General features: G+C 34.8%; 3 protein-coding genes across 3 annotated transcripts; 1 reads left to right on the top strand and 2 right to left on the bottom strand.

Annotated features, from left to right (window-relative positions):
- Positions 1-1,860: 1,860 nt before the first annotated feature.
- Positions 1,861-3,414, top strand: LOC118034034 (uncharacterized). The gene has a single exon (XM_035039193.2). It carries the CDS (start codon positions 2,124-2,126, stop codon positions 3,180-3,182), a length of 1,059 nt encoding a protein of 352 aa, XP_034895084.1. The 5' UTR covers positions 1,861-2,123; the 3' UTR covers positions 3,183-3,414.
- A 271-nt stretch (positions 3,415-3,685) lies between these two features.
- On the bottom strand, positions 3,686-8,414 carry LOC118034024 (probable polygalacturonase). Its single transcript, XM_035039182.2, has 5 exons — positions 7,515-8,414; positions 6,012-6,132; positions 5,388-5,562; positions 4,725-4,795; positions 3,686-4,424 (listed from the first exon to the last, which is right to left on the bottom strand). The coding sequence occupies exons 1-5, from the start codon at positions 7,848-7,850 to the stop codon at positions 3,784-3,786; spliced, it is 1,344 nt and encodes a 447-aa protein (XP_034895073.1). The 5' UTR covers positions 7,851-8,414; the 3' UTR covers positions 3,686-3,783.
- A 1,484-nt stretch (positions 8,415-9,898) lies between these two features.
- Positions 9,899-12,349, bottom strand: LOC118034045 (abscisic acid receptor PYL8-like). The gene is made up of 3 exons (XM_035039203.2): positions 12,001-12,349; positions 11,180-11,395; positions 9,899-10,435 (listed from the first exon to the last, which is right to left on the bottom strand). Exons 1-3 carry the CDS (start codon positions 12,136-12,138, stop codon positions 10,217-10,219), a joined length of 573 nt encoding a protein of 190 aa, XP_034895094.1. The 5' UTR covers positions 12,139-12,349; the 3' UTR covers positions 9,899-10,216.
- Between the last annotated feature and the right edge of the window lie 4,494 nt (positions 12,350-16,843).

Consider the following 16,843-nt stretch of genomic DNA (forward strand, 5'->3'; position numbering starts at 1 on the left):
CCAAGCCTGGTCATACACTTTTTTTAATTGGAAAATAAACCAACTTTCCTTCTTTTTTTTTTTTCGCCAGTTAATTCATTAGGATTTACGGCCCAGCTAAATCTTGGGATTTAAAATAAAATGATGTTGATTATAATGATTCTAACTCTTAAAAATTTGTTTGAAAATGAAATTATATTGTTTTTTAAAATATTTTTTATGTTAAAATATATTAAAATAATATTTTTTTTTATTTTTTAAAAAATTATTTTTAAAATTAGTATATTAAAACGATTCAAAATATATAAAAAAATTGATTTTTATTAAAAAATATACTTTTTTTAAAATACGGTTTACTCAATTTTTAAACATTCTCATCTAGTAATTAGAGATGCCTACTCCACTTCTAAAATTATATAATTTAAATTCTAGGGTCAATAAGTGAATGAATCTTTTAAAATTATTTTTAAACGCGTAGGTTAACAAGGAAGCATCCTCTTAAGATCGTTTGAGAAAGGAAATTGATTTTAATTGATATATAAATTGATCTGAAAATAAGGGGGACATGTTATATATTTTAACGAAACTACGATCTTGACCACGAAGTATGAACAATATAATTTAATGAAAGATAGTTGCCAACTTTACACGCAACCCATTATGCCAGGTGGACTTTATTGAAAACAGGACTCCCCTAACGCGTTGAATGACGTCAGTTGGCACGCCTTTATAAGCCCCACGTTCTGCTTGGACTCTTGTGGGATGATTATCCTATTTCTCCTTTTCAGGTACAGTGCTAGTTTGATTTTATGCATTTTAAAAGTATTTTTTTAATTATTTTTAATTTTTAATTTTTTAATATGCTAATATTAAAATAATTTTTTTAAAAATAAAAAATATATCATTTTAATTTATTTAAAAAATAATACACTATAAAAAATATTCAATACCACAATATCAAACTAGCTCAAAATGTTACACATTCAAGAATTATTGAAAATTGAATTTGCTAATCATAATCATGATTTAAAAAAAAAAAATTGTTTAGTATAAAAAGTTTAGAAAAATAATTTATGTTAAAAAATGTTTGGGAGATAGATATAGCTTGAACACAACCGTGTTTTTTAGTATTATTTTTAAACAAGATCGTTATTCACAATAAAGGTTATTTAGTTATATTTTAAAATGTATTAAGATTTAAAATCCGATGATTGAGAAAAAAAAAAGATAAAATTATATGACATCAAAGAAAAATTAGAAAAGAAGATAAAGAACGAGTCATCATGAACACACCAAGACCTTGTTTGTACAGATACAATATTGTTAAAAAGTTCTTGATAAAATAAGTCTAAATACACATTGAAATATCACCAAATGAGATCATAAATAACCATAAATTAACTTTGAACAAAACTCCTAACTAATTATAACCTCGTTTAGTGGTTTTTCAAAGTTTAGCTAGAATTGTTTCGTTAAGATATTTGTAATGGTAATAAGAGTGTTAAAAATAAAGCATTGATTTTTTTCTAGTGACGCATTTTTTATTATTATTATTTTAAATTCTTTATCTTTATAAGTTTATCTTATTTTTCTTTTTGGTCTGAATTTTGAGTTTCATTTTTTAACCATTAAAATTTTAATTTGATTTTTTTCATTTTAATTAATTTGAATAAAGCATGAATTTTAAAACAACCAATACTATGATATTTTGCTAATACTTTTTTAGAACTACATAGAATGGTAAAAATACGCTGCCCATTGGTTGTAAGGTAACGGTAGATATACGGGACAGCGCCTCTCACAATCAATGGCATGAATGTAATTAACAGACCAAACCCACCCTGGATGAGAGCACACCCTGGTCAACGCACGACAAATTTCTCGTACACGCAAACTGTATCCGAATCATTCAACTCTCACCATTCTCTACAAAATAAAGAAGTAATACTCTTCTACCCTTAGCACCAGGCCACCAGCCCCTTGAGATTAATCAAATCCGATCGACAAGCGAATCCTTTCTTTCTCCACCCCACTGGTCGACATACCGTCCTGCCCGCTGCCCGCCTTTTTCCATCCTTTCCCACTAGCCCCCCCCCCTCTCTATATAAACCTCCACACATTGACCATAACCTTTTAATCTCAAAATGTTCGTCAAACTCACCGTCACCGTTCTTTTTTTTCTATGCGCCGTCGCTTATTCTCGTACGCCGTCAGATCTACTAGATGGGGACTTCACTCTACCCGAATTACCAAGATCCGATCCGAAAGCCACGCCTGTTCTCTTCCTCCCAAGCCAGAAACCCGAGACTAGCGATCCCGCAACTGAAATAAAGTATCCAGCTGATGTAGAAATCGAGGAGCAAAAGGAACTAGGATCGTCATCAACGGACGAGAAGGAATCGATTGAGACAGCGGTGCCGCTAACAGTCGTGACTTTCCGTCCAACAAACCTTCACTTCTTGCCTCTACGCCCGTTACTCCCGGTACGCCATCGTCACGGATGCCGTCACGGGCACAATATGATGAAGCCGCGTTTCTACGGTAATGATATGGTTGTATCCGGTGAGAAGGATGGTGGTTTGGAACTTGGTGATCATCAGGTGAAAAGTGGCGATGTTAGGGCGATTCCTGCTAGGTGGACCAGGTTTCACCATGGGGGTCAGAGGTTTTCTTTCTATGATGACGTGGCAAGTGGAGAGGTGAGGGAGTGGGGCCACAGGAAGCACCACCATGTCGAAGGAGAAGAGGAACATGATCACGAGGAGAATGAGCTTGTGATCGAGCACGGGCTTGTGCACGAGCACGAGGAGCACGAGCACGAGGAGCATGGGCACGAGCACGAAGAGCATGGGCATGGGCATGGGCACGAGCACGAGGAGCATGAGCACGAGCATGGGCACGAGGAGCATGAGCATGGATCACATGGGCATGGGCATGGGCACGGGCACGAGGAGCATGAGCATGGGCATGGGCACGCGCATGAGGAGCAGGGGCATGGGCATGATCATGGGGATGAGCATGAGCATGAGCATGAGCATGAGCATGAGCATGGGCACGAGCACGAGGAGCACGGGCACGGGCACGATGAGGAGCATGAGCATGAGCATGGGCATGAGGGGCATAGGCATGGACATGAGCACGGGCACGGGCATGAATGGGGATTGTTTAAGGGGATTCGTAAGTTTTTGAATCATAATTTTTGAGGAGATTTGGAAGGTATTAATGTTATTATAAATATATTACGGGGGTGTTTAAGTACGTGTTGTGCTTTGTTTTGTGTTGTGGTTAAGTAATGTAAATAACATCGGCATCCTATGAGATGTATTGTGGAATACATGTTTTAGTTTTAGTAGAAACTTTTAAATAATGCTGCTGCTGCTACGGCGGCGATGTTGCAGCAAGTGATATATGAATTTTACTATATTTTGTGCTCTACCCACCGCATATTTTTTTAGCCAATTAGACTCTACCCTTCTAATTGATCATAGCGCAAACGTTGAGAGAGATGTTCTTGTGCTGAAAATATGTGTGCCCGTAAATTTTCTGATAGCTTTCTGGATTTTATGGGTTTCGTGTGCTGGAACTGATAAATACCGAAACTTGATAGAAGATGATGTATGTATAGCACGATGAGAATATCTTAGCCATTGATGAAGCCTAAGGACCCATTAAGATAAAGAGATAGTGGTGTTTTAGAAATACCCTGTAAGAGCAATATCAACGTAGAAATAAAGGCATTTTGAATAACAACTTGTGAGTTTTATGGCATCACATTAAGAAAAACGAAAGAAATACGCGAGGATCTCAAAAATGATCGGAACAGGAACCAGTTTGATGAGGGCTGGTCAGTTCAGAACAAGGCCATGGGCTCACCAGGAGGGCAGATCCGCTTACATCGGAGCATTTCCAAGGAGAGGATCGGGGCCCTGGAACACCATGAAGGTTGATGTTAGAGAGACAAATCCCCGTGAAAGGGGAGTTCTTCAAGCCCTGTATTGAACCCGGCTGCTGAACCTTCTCACCCCATATGCTTTTAAGGGTGATGCCATAAACAACTGGCAGAGCATTTGGGTTGAAACTTTCATCTGGGTGGTCACCAACATCTCCTGCTATCTTTATACCCTTTCGAACATTTTCCATGTACACATCAGTGACTGTGATGTTTTTAATGAATCCTCCCCTTCCAATGTTTGTTTTGATATGAATGCCAACTCCCATATTGCAGAGGTTTATGTTTTCAACCAGGACATTCTTCACTCCGCCTGAGGTTTCACTTCCCACTGCTATTCCAGCGAATGGGGATGATCCTGTTATCCTCCGGATAGTGATGTCGGAGCTTGGGCGACCATAAGCGATTCCGTATTCATCCCATCCGCTTTTTACAGCTACAAGATCATCTCCAGTGGAAATGTATGAATCTTCTATGCAGACGTTAGAGCTTGAATCTGCGTTGAATTATTTATGAATTGTAAGAATAAAGTTCAAGAGATACGTTCATCATTCCATTCCTTAGGCTCCACAGTTTTCCCTCCAAAATTCCTTAGGCTCCGTAGTTTTCCCTCCAAACCAAGGCATGCTACACTAACCAATTTGTGTAACTTGTAGCTCAATTTTAAAACAGGTACATGTACATATCTCCCCGAAGCAAAAGTGATGGTAAACTTGGATGCTACGTGCGTCAAACATCAACCAACAGCATGACAAATTACAAAGTAGTAATAATAATTATAGATCGTAGTATGTACCTGGATCAATTCCATCGGTATTGGGAGAATCCAGGGGAGCCAAGATGGTAACATATCGAATAACAACGTTACTGCAAAGAACAAAGAAATATCATATAAATTAACTTGTGAACCCCAAAAAATCAGCTGCATCAGGTTAACAGCAGTCAGTACTAAAATTATCTATTCAATTCATCATTCAAGTTTATTGACAAAATGGCATGTATGAGAGTGCTCCCACCAATTACTTCTCTACAGCCACATGCTAATTTCCAACCACCAAAACAGTTGCTCGTCTAGAGAAACTTGGATACCACAGAAAAGAAGAAAATCTGCTTCGGTAATGATCAAATTGAATGTGGACTTAGAAGCCAAAAACCAAAAGTTTTACATCAAATACATGGATAGAGCTTCAGCTACTGAAGATGATTAGTGGGACCATCTGGATATGTACTTGTAAAAGTAATTATTAAATGTCCTGGATGATCAAAGATCCAGAATGTCATGCGCATCAGTTGTACATGGTTGTATCTTTTGTCTTTAAAATTCTAAGATATACTTTGGAACTGATTAAAGAGTTAAAAGCGGATGTCAATCTACAATGAGGGCATTGCCAGCACAGTCAACTCCTTCAACATTAAAGAGAGAGAACTATAAATGTAAAAAGCTATCTTCGATTATTACCGGGAATAAACAGGGTGAATGTTCCAAAAGGGAGAATTGCGGAAAATCACGTTGGAAATGATTATGCCTCTTGAATTTACAAATTCAACGAGATTAGGTCTTGTAAAAAGAAGAGTTCTCTGCCTCCACATGTTCCACCAGACATCTCCTTGGCCATCAATTGTCCCATTCTCACCTAAAATACAGCAGCTTTTTGAGCATCACACATAATACAAAACACAATGTCATCGGTAATTAAGACATGAAAATCTAAGTAAGCCCCGTGCATTATTCTCATCTCAAAACCAAGCGATTTGAGGTCATCATGCCGATTACATACATAGAAGTTTAGAATTGTAAAGAAGAGAGCAGCACCAAAAACAATTGAAGCTGATATGCCAACCAAATCCCTCAAAGTGTAATACATCTTCTACTTAAGCTTTTCAACTTCAAACTTAAACAAGATTGCAAAATATCCATGAATTTGAAACAACAATAGAATACCTAGATTATTTAAACCTCACTGGAGCAATTTAAACTAAAACTGAACCCAAATATCTCACCGAAAATCCATGAATCAAAATGCAATCTACGATGCTTAAATTACAAAGGAGGCATCTACTAGACGCTACGGTTGAAACCAACCTGTGATGATGACATCTTGAAGTCCATCTCCATGAATAAAGCTCATATACCTTCCGCCGGGGCGCTCTCTCCCTCTTCCATAAGATGGCAGAGGAGCAATTAAGGGCCAGTTCCAAGTATCCTGAAGCAACAGGCAAGACCAAAAAAAAAGACCAGATTCTCATCCCAAATCCCATAAGCACAAGCTATCGAATAACATAATCATTTTTATTTTTAATCAAAACCACTGGTTACAAACCGAAAGGAAAAGACTAGCAGCGGTAAAGTTTTCTCCCATAAGTTCATAAGGAATGCATTCAAGTTCTACAGTTCATTATAACTTTCTAGTATAAGAATTGAGTTCCATTTATATGATTAGTTCCCGTGCATCAAACAAATACACTACTAAAAAGCCATTACTAAATATTTGGGATCGGACAGCATAGAGTCACCATTGCTGTCGGCAGGAAAAAATGTGATGCAGTCATAGTTTATGGCGGTTAATGACCTTCGAACACCTATCAATTCTTTGCAATCCTTTATCTTAAAAGAAGAAGAAGAAGGAAAAACGTCACCTTGTTGTTAACTATAAATTACTGGACATCACTTTGGATTAGTCGTGACATTATTTACCAAGATGAGGACTCGAGGGTGACTTTATTGTTTGCTACAAACAGCGTCACTATCATTTTTAACAATTAACTCCATCCACAACCATTCTATGGTTATGGAGCTAACAACATCTAAGCATAGAAAAAGCCATGACATGACTTGCCAGCTATTTGGCTGCCCCAACGATTCCATCCATCGTAGTTGTTTAACACATGTAAAGGTAAGCACATGCAACCCATACACAAAACTAGACCCACCATTTTCTTTTCTCTATCCACAGCTGGACGCGCAACAGCTTATGTTAATCCCTTCACTTAGCTCTTTAAAATATAATGGCTCATTCAGAATCAACCCCGCCCCCGCACTCAAGTAATAACGACGATCATGATGATAATAATAGTAATAAAGCCATCATTAACCGACAGCTTAATCATGTAGTAATTAGTTCATGAGAAATAATTGTGGCACGAATTTCGTGCAACGAATTCATGACTACCCTTTGATCTGGATGGTCTCGCTAGATCAATGGTGGCCATGAATTCGTGTCACAATCATGGCATGCACGATTCTTACTCCCATATCTAATTGACCAATACTAATTAATAATCACATCCCTTCAATAATCACTCATTGTATGTTAACGACATTCATATATTGTGAGTGGTCACACAAAGTAAGACACATATTAACCTGATCCATGTGAATTAAACTAATGACATTAAACCAGAGTCAAATTGAAAATGATGGTATTTTTTTTTTAATTTGGAAAAAAACATGATAACTACCATCAAATATCAACTGCATGAAAGACAAGACTCCTAGAGTAACTATGCCTAATTACCATCAATTATGAGAAACAGGTAAAGACCAATTAAACAAGAATTAAACGCGATCTAATCAAAGATTAATTACCTGGGTTGCTTTAATAACAGCATCTCTAGCCAAGTAAAGAGTCATATGGCTAGTAAGATTAAAGCTTTCTGTTAAATACACCCCGGGAGGAATATAAAGCAAGGTGCCGCCTCTTCTTCTCAAATGCTGAATCCTATAAACTGCCTCTCTAAATGCCTTTGTATTGAGTGTCTTGCCATCACCGACACCACCAAAATCAGCTATGGATATCTTATCATTCCGGAGCCTCATCGGTACTATTCCCGAGCAGGTTACCACTTCCCCAACTGCAATAAAACTTAAAAAAGATACCGAAATGGTAAAAACAAGAAGAAAAGAAACCAAGAAGCGTGGCATTTTCGTGAAGTTCAGTGAGAACGCAAAGAGAGAGTACAAAGGGAAAGATACAAAGATGGATTTTTTGGGATTTTTGTTTACTGGGTTTGGTTGACAGATCTGGAAATGAAACAAAGAGAAAGGAACAGAGAAGGGATGTTAATGGAGATTAAAGAAATAAAGGGGGGGCACTATCAAGTAAAGTACTTAGTAGAGCACGAGAGAGAGGGTGTTATTTAATGAGGAAAAAGTGGCATGAAAGGAGGAGTTTGTCTAGGAGTGATTGTCTTCTTCTTCAACAGGAAAACGGAGAGAGAGTCCGGGTGGAGGAGAGGCAGCAGGTGGGTTAATAAAGGAGACGCAGGTGGGTTCATAAAGGAGACGCATCACTGGACATGGCGAGCCGTTTAGGAAGAGACAGGAATCGTAACATTTATTATTCTATTTACCGTTATTTATGGAATATCTAAGACTTTGGACATTATTTTGTGTTCTTGTCTATTGTTATACACTCTTATTTTCTGAATTTAATTCGCCCTTCCAGCGAGTCTCTCTGGAAATCAGCTAGACTAGCAAAAAAAAAAAAAAAGATATTGGATAGTTCATCTTACTTAGCCTTGTCCTAACCCAGGCATGCCTCACTTGGTTCCAGTGGTTCGAGGCCTGGGCCTAGTTCTTTTCCTTCTTTATTTTTCTACCTTTTCCAATGTAAATATAGTTTTCCTTTCTTATATATTTTTATTATAAAATGTTATTCATCATTCAATCAGATTAGAATTGAATAAAAATTAAATAATTAAAAATTTGTTTATTATTGTGGTAGCGATTGCTTTTTAAAATACTTTTAATTTGAAAATAAATCAAAATATTTTTTTAAAAAAAATATATATATTTTACATCAACACATTAAAATAATCTAAAATCACAAAAAATAATAATTTAAAACAAGAAAAAAAATAATTTTTTTTTCAAAAATATTTTTGAAACGCAAAAACAAATCAACTCTAAAAGTAAATTATAAACTTTTCCTAATATATGCAATAAAAAATGAGTTAATCTAGGTAGAATAAATAGTATTTTATATAAGTTACATTAAAAATAAAAATAACTAATAAATAAACAACCTACTGAATGAATAATGTTTTTTCAAAATTCAAATAATAAAATTAAAATAATTAGGAAAATAGTAATTTCTTCTCAATGAAGAATGAATATCACTACTCGAAATTATTAAATAAGTAAAATACACATAATAATGAAATGAGAAAAAAAAAAATCTAGCGTGCTGTATAATGACAAAATAATACAGATAAAAGAAACTTCTTAATATTTTATATTCGTGATACTCTAATTTTATTTTATTTGAATTAAAAACTACCATAAAAATGTTATATTGTTAACTTGAAGGATAAAAAAGAAATCTTCACATTAAGTTTATGATAAAATTGTAATTTATAACACCAAAAAAAAAACCTTTAATATTGCTAAATAATACTTGTAATAAACATAAAAGGGGGCTTCACATCACCTTGGCTTGATAGTTACAGTCGTCAAGCTTCACTTCCTGTGCTTTTGTAGTTTTGCGGTCACCTAACTTTTCTTTTACTGACTTTTTTCCGTTTCCTAAATTTCTTTATCCAGTTTTGCACCTTTATAGCTTTATATAAAGCTCGGGTGAGTGGGGAGCCAAGGTTTATGCTCTGAGAAAAGACCAGAGGCCCGTAGGCTCACCAGTCACACAGATTTCTATCCTTGTTGAGCCTTGCTCAGCAACGCTCGTGCCATATGGCTCTGGACTCTGGTCCTACAAGCCAATATCCTAAAGCTTAAACCTTATCAACTTATCTCATTTGACACTAGAAGCAACTTGTGTAAAAAGCAGACCAGAACCTGCAACTCCTGCGAGCCTAGTCTTAAAATCATGCACTTGCACTAAGGACTAGAACAGGATATGAACTTTATCACTCTGGGAATTGTGGGCTGTCCATGGTCAGTAACTGCAACAGGTTGAGTGGAGATCCACATTTGAGTGTGAGACAAAGATGCATTAAGCAATCAAGCCAGAAACGGGGCTAAAAGGAAGTTATATCAAAAGCAAAACAAATATTCTAATGTTCAATTGTCATAATGCATGCATATTTACAATCAGATATGAATACGTACCACATTATTAAAGCATTGAACAACAAAGGACGACAATCTATCGTGTTGGTTCGTTTACGAATCCTATAAAGGCAGTAGATGAGCAATGGGATTGAACATAAGCGTGAAGAAAAGAACAGTGACTTTGCCTCTTGGATGCCAAGCTCTCCATTCTTCAGACAATGAAAACCTTCATTTCCACCCACGTTATCAGAACCTCTACACTCGGAACCTGCACTGCATACTTACATTCTGTCAATGGGTTCTGTCCGGTCTTGCACCGCCAAACGCTCTGACACATCAGCCAGTGACTTCAGGTTGCACTTGATCAGGGCCTCAACAAAGTAACATGTTTCATCCTTGGTATTTCCATCAGGCACATCCACAACAAATGACTCGATCACCAATGTACCAGGTCTCCCATCAATGACCTCTGGATGAACAGTAACAGTGGACGAATAGTTCTGTAAAATAGCATATTATATAGTTAGTTATTAAGCAAAACTCAACATAGCAGTTGTGCTCCATTGTTGCCTCCTAAGAATAAAATCTTCTGTGATGAGAAGCCAGCATACAAACTATGTATCATACAAATTGAACAAACTAGTATCTAACAAAAATCAATGACTGTCAATCAATCGAATTGTATATAAATCTTGTTTACAATGACATCAGATTTTAGAAGCTTTTGAATTCTCATATAGTAACATCTTAACCTCAAAAATTCGAGCAGAGAGCTCCAATGGCACAATAAAATCAGATTCTAACATAAAGTCAATTAACCCAAATTACTCGAAGAAATATATCCAGCCAGATTGTGATGCAAGTTTTAAATTTTAATTTGTCATTTGGCAAACTACGCTATAGAAAATAGCTCTACATTTCAGAGCAAAAACTGCATCAGCATATACAAAGACCGTATTAGGACATTTTAGGCAAAATTGCATTAACATCAAGGTAGACCAATCACATCAGCATAAAAAATGTTTCTGTCATGCTACCCAAATTCTAACATTGCAGACAAGCTTAGATGCCCAAAGTTCACATCCTAACAACCAGTCTAATCTCATCAGATTCATCTGGGATTTAGACAGCCACCAAAACACATGTGATTACCTCAATAACCAAACCTTTCATGACTAAAAATTTCTTAAAACAATCCAACTCATGATTATGCAAAACAGTTAAATGAACATAGAAAAATGTACCTTAAGTCTATGATCTCCACCAACAATCTTCATACTAAAAATGTGCTCCTCATCATCTAATAGCTCCAATCGTTCAGTACTAGTCGTAGCTGGAAGTCCGGACTTAACATTCACCTCTCTAACACTTCCAATCTGAAGGTCTCCCTGCACAACACACCTGCTTACAAATGGCTTATACTTCTGTGGTTGATCAAATCTCCTCACCAGAGACCACACCTGATCATGCAAACACCACTAATCATTGACACAAGCATAAAAGAGCATCAAAATCAAATCATTTCCATATTCTTCACAACAATCAAAAATTTGAAACTATATATAAAAGGCAGTAATGCCGTTTCTACCCACCATTACACACGATTTAACTTTTTAAACAATCACAGCAAAAAGTGTAAATATTCTTTCTAGCTTCGGAAGAAATACATTAAACGCCCAATTCTGCATATTTTAGCACAAATCTTGAGCCTTTAAAGTAAATAAAAATGCAGACAAGTAATGACCCCATTCTTATGGATCCATAAACTCAACCAATTTCAATCGTAGCTGCAAATTTTGACAATATATCACTTCAAAATACTTGCTACAGTTTTTTTGTTTTTTGTTTTTTAAGAAAAAACAAAACCATTTATCTTCAACCAAAAATTCTTCGAAATATGCCCAAAAACTAAAACCACAGATAAACCCAACGAACAATAAAATCAACCTTAAATGCTCTCGGATCTAAAAAAAATATGCATCTCTCTTGTAACTAAACATTAACTTTAATCTAAGAGAAAAAAAACAAAGAGAGAGAGAGAAACGAGAGAGGAATTGGTGTTTACAAGAGGAACAGGAGCCTTGATGTGCTTGACAAGAGAAGAACTACACTGATGTTCTTTAACATCATGTTTATGGTGTCGTTTTATGAACTCATCTTCCATCTTTCCACTCGCAATCGTCACATAATCATTTGTCACCATCTTTAAAGGTCAAGAGATCGCTACAGCCGCAACCGGTGGTGGGGGTGGGGGTGGGGGTTTCAGTAGACGTAAGGGAGGACTAAACGCACCGCCATTGGCAGCTCCACCAATAGCGAAAGGTTCCGAGCTTCTTCTCATCTCATCGTTTGCTACTACTTGATTATTATTATTATTAATTATTTTTGAAGAAATTAAATAAATAATAAATAGGCAAGTTGCCTATTTTTTTTGTGTTGTTTTGTTCTTTATTCATACTTTCCATGGTATTGGTCGTGATGGAGACAAATAACGGGTGAATACGTTTTACTCTCTTCGTTTTGAATATGTTACAATTTAGTCCTTATAAAGCCTACTGCTCTGCAATCAAGTGATTTTCCCAATCAATTTCATACATTCAGAATGACTGTGTTGGCCATTCATGTCGAGAGCTTAAGAATTAAAAAAATTGATAAAATATTATTTATTCACGGTTACAATAATTTATTCCTTTCTTCAATATCCCATCCACTTCCTATATTTATTGAAATATGGATCCTTTTTATTCATATTTTCGAGACCAGGAAAGGATTAAAACAAATATCATTATTCTAAGAGGATCTAAGAGTCTGGAGAGTCAAGAATAGAGGACTGGATAAAATCAAGAGTTTCAGATCTCAGATGTCGCAACTTGCAGCCTTTTATCCTCGAAGAATATTCCTTCGGTGGCTTTGCTAAAGAGCAAATAATTTTAATTTGTTTCTCAACATGCTCTTAAGCGCTCAAATAGTTGTTGGGGAAGGAAAGAGCTTTCTCGCATGCGGAAACAAAGAGGGGAAAAGAAGCAAAAATCCGTGTCAATCAGTTCTTACAGCTTGGTAGAGTAGAGATCGTCGTCGTCGTCGTCGTCGTCTTCTTTGGCTAGAAAACACTGTCTTATTTGACTTTATTCTTTCCATTAAAAGACATGCAAAGAATATGATCTCTGCTACTAGTATTATGCTAGTTACATGATATGTGCTTCTCTTTAGGCTGGATGGTTTTCTTCGTTACAAAAACTCTATTTAATTGAATAAATTGATAGTCATTTGCTATAATAAATATATATAAAAAGTTATTAACTATAGTTAAATATTTAATTGAAAAACTGAAGAGATAAATATGCGCAATGAATCTGAATGTGTTTAATAATTGAGACAACAAGATATTTAATCGATTTAGATAAACCCGAGTTAATCATCTAAATTTATAACTCAGAGTTATAAAATCATAATAACTCTATAAAAATAAATAAAAATAAATTATGATATTCAATTCTCAATCAACTTAATATTGAAGGATGAAATTGAAAATAATAATATTCAATTAAAAAAATAAAAAAAATTCAAGTGAACGAGATTAACATGTCAAACCCTTCGATCCAAGTTATGCATCTCTGATGGATTTAACAACTTTTTATTTTCAAAATTACTTTCCATTTAATTATATGCCAAACCAATTGCATGGGACTTTTTTTTATATCAAACAATATTTTTTCAAATAAAAAGAATAAAATAAGGGTGGCACATGGGAATGAAATGAAAAAAAAAGCCCTAGTTTTTTTAAGCTTGATAAAAAAAATAAAAAAAAAGAGGCTTTATATATATATACACACACGCATTAAATAGATGAATAAATAAAAATACGCCAAGTGCTCGGCCAGTTGGCCCTATATATACATCCAGCTCATAAAAAAAGCCTGGCTTGTGCTGCAACCCTTGAAAACAAACATGGCTTGCATGCCAGATCTTTTTTTTTTTCTTTTTTTTTTTTTTCAGTATTAGAGAGCAGGCCTTCTTTTTTTTTTTTCAATATTTGATATCTTTTATTAAAAAAATATATGTATACACACATCATTTGTTAGCCTAATTTTTAATGATCAAATGTCACCAAAAAATCAAGCCTTCTTGTAATTTTGATTTTCAACCTATTTATTTTTATTCAAAATACAAAAAAAACATATAAAGAACCTTGTTAAACTATTTATAGTCTCAAATAACCTGAAAAAATAAACCAAAAATTCAAAATCAACTTGAATCTAAAAATCTTTCTGAGCTCAAATCTATCATCTCAGACAAATAGAAGGACAAACAAGACATATACAAAACTTTCATCATCATATAAAACCTATTAACACCGAAATTGATCTTTTTCATAGCCTGGATAGTTATTAACCGAGACTTTTTCTCTCTTTCATCGGAATTCAAAAACTATTTTTCTCCTCTCTCAAACTAAGGATCTAAAAAAATAAAGTTTTGGATCAAAATTTGATTTGAGAAAATCTAAGGGAAAGAACATCTATCATTTGAAAAGTAAGCGGATCAAAGTGAATTTTTTAGTTTAAATTTTGAAACTGCCACCTATTTTCTCTACTCTTCTCACTTTGGTCCCCTAAAAATGACTGTTAAAGTCTACAATGAATCACACTTTTTTGCACTCTGTAAAAAGCTGATCTCCTTCAGTTTTTTTTACGTAATAGTATTACCAAGAGAAAAACAAGATAATAGTGTCAAAGCTCAAGCTTATCTGCTGAGAGCTTTCCTTTTTGGTCAAGACTATTGTGTAGGCATCAAGTTTTTCAAATGGGCTATAAAACAACGACTTAAAGTTGAAGCCAGGATTGGTTGTGGGCATGCAAGAGCTTTTTATGAATTAGGAGAAGAAAACAATGAAGAAGTAAGCATTACTTGAATAGAGGGGTTGAAGGAAGATTTTCTCCTTATAATATTAAAGGAGGATAAATATTTCTTATATAATATTAATGAAAGATAAATATTCCTTACATAACATTAATATTAATAAAAATATGATAATCTATCCAGAAATTTTTATCTGCCTGTAAATATAGAAAGATAATTATTCTTTGACTTTTAACATTTTATATTAAAAGATATGAGAATAAATAAACAAATCAACGTGATCCAATATAGGTCTAATATACACCTAAGTCTAGACAAATTCTAAATCCAATGGTGATGGATCAGCACCTTACTAGACCTACACACACTTGGGTTCAGCTCGTAGTTATACTTTTAGATTTTTTATTTTCAATAATAATTTGTTTTTGATCCTTAAAATAAAATCATAATTTTTAAGCTTCAATAATTAATTTTCTCTAATGGTTCTTTTTTAATATTATCAACTGTTGTAACAGCTACTTGCTACAAAACAACTCTTTAGCTTCCTCATTCTTTTTTTTACTAGCTGTTATATGGTATTAGTCTATACATACTAACCACTCTTGCAAACATACAGCACCGAGCCAAGAAAATATATATCCTCGTAGACCCTGGTGGGTTTTGTTTTGTTTTGTTTTATTGTTTTGCTTCTTGTTTCTACGTACATTCCTTGTTTTGAGCAAGAACATGTTGAATTCTGGAAATATCCTTAAGAAAAATGTCTGTACATGCCTTTCAATTCATTGTTAGCAATTTATCTAGTTCATTTTCCAGCCAGCTCAATCCAATTTAATTAATACCCTGCAGCATATGGAACACCACCGATGATGATCCATGAACAACGACTGGACTAACATAAATATAATTCATGTCTCTCCATACCTGTCAACTAGGCAGAGGGGATAAAGTCGCTACTTCACAAACGACTCTGGGAGATGAACGACAAGATGTGGCCATGCCCATTGTCGGCCCAACAACACAGGCCGGGGACCGGTGTTATTTATAACCTCACATCATTGCAGAGGACACGTCGTCGCCCTATCCTTCTTCGTCGTGCAATTTTATTATTTAAAATTTTAAATCTCTTGCGCCTCAGTGATGCAACCAGGTGTTCCCATGTGGAATCAAACTTGCCTCTTCTTCGAGGCTATCAGTTCACAACATTAATGCATCCTGCTGATGATCATTGCGATTTTTAGCTCTTGAACTTTTTGTGCCTGTAAGATGCAGCCAGGTGTGCCCATCTGAATCAAACCTGGGTGCCTGATTTATTTGTTTATTGATTTCTTATTGTTGCTGTCCCACAACCAGTTCACTGCATTATTGAAGCATGAAGGGTCTTATTGGCCCAGACTGGATCATGGGAATCAAGAACGAAGCACCGTAAGGTAATTAATTGCCATTGGGCAGTTCCTTTTAGGTGCATAAAGATAGCACAATTGAAGTGTAATTTTAAGAGGCTGGCCTATGTTTAAACTTTAAGGAGGTTTTTTTATTTATCTGTTTGTTTATATCTTGTGTTAATTAACACTCGAAAAATCTTATAAAATTCGTTTGAATATAGTAAAATATGTTATCAAATAAAAGTTTATAAAATAAGTGATTATCCACACTATTGGAAAAATGATGATATGCGGATTAGCATAGTAGTCATACTTTGATATGTAGATTTGTATTGAAACAAATTAATTTATTATTTTAAAAAAAATTATTGAAATTGTTTTGATGAGGTTTAAACTTGATTTGATTTTTTCAATTGTCAATTGGGTTAAACTGATTAAATTAACTAGATTTTTTTCAATTCAAGTTAAAATACAGTTTGATTTACATTATTGACTCGTAATTTTATGGATGAATCTATTAAATTAAAACAGGTTTAACCTCTAAAGCTACTAGAATGTGAATTTTAGTAATAAAATGACGTACTTTAATTAAGATAATATATATATATATATATTCTCGAGTATTTCATTACTCAAAGGTTCTTGTAATTAGAAAGCATGCAAATTAAC

Source organism: Populus alba, chromosome 3 (genome assembly GCF_005239225.2).
Source record: "Populus alba chromosome 3, ASM523922v2, whole genome shotgun sequence".
Taxonomy (NCBI): domain Eukaryota; kingdom Viridiplantae; phylum Streptophyta; class Magnoliopsida; order Malpighiales; family Salicaceae; genus Populus; species Populus alba.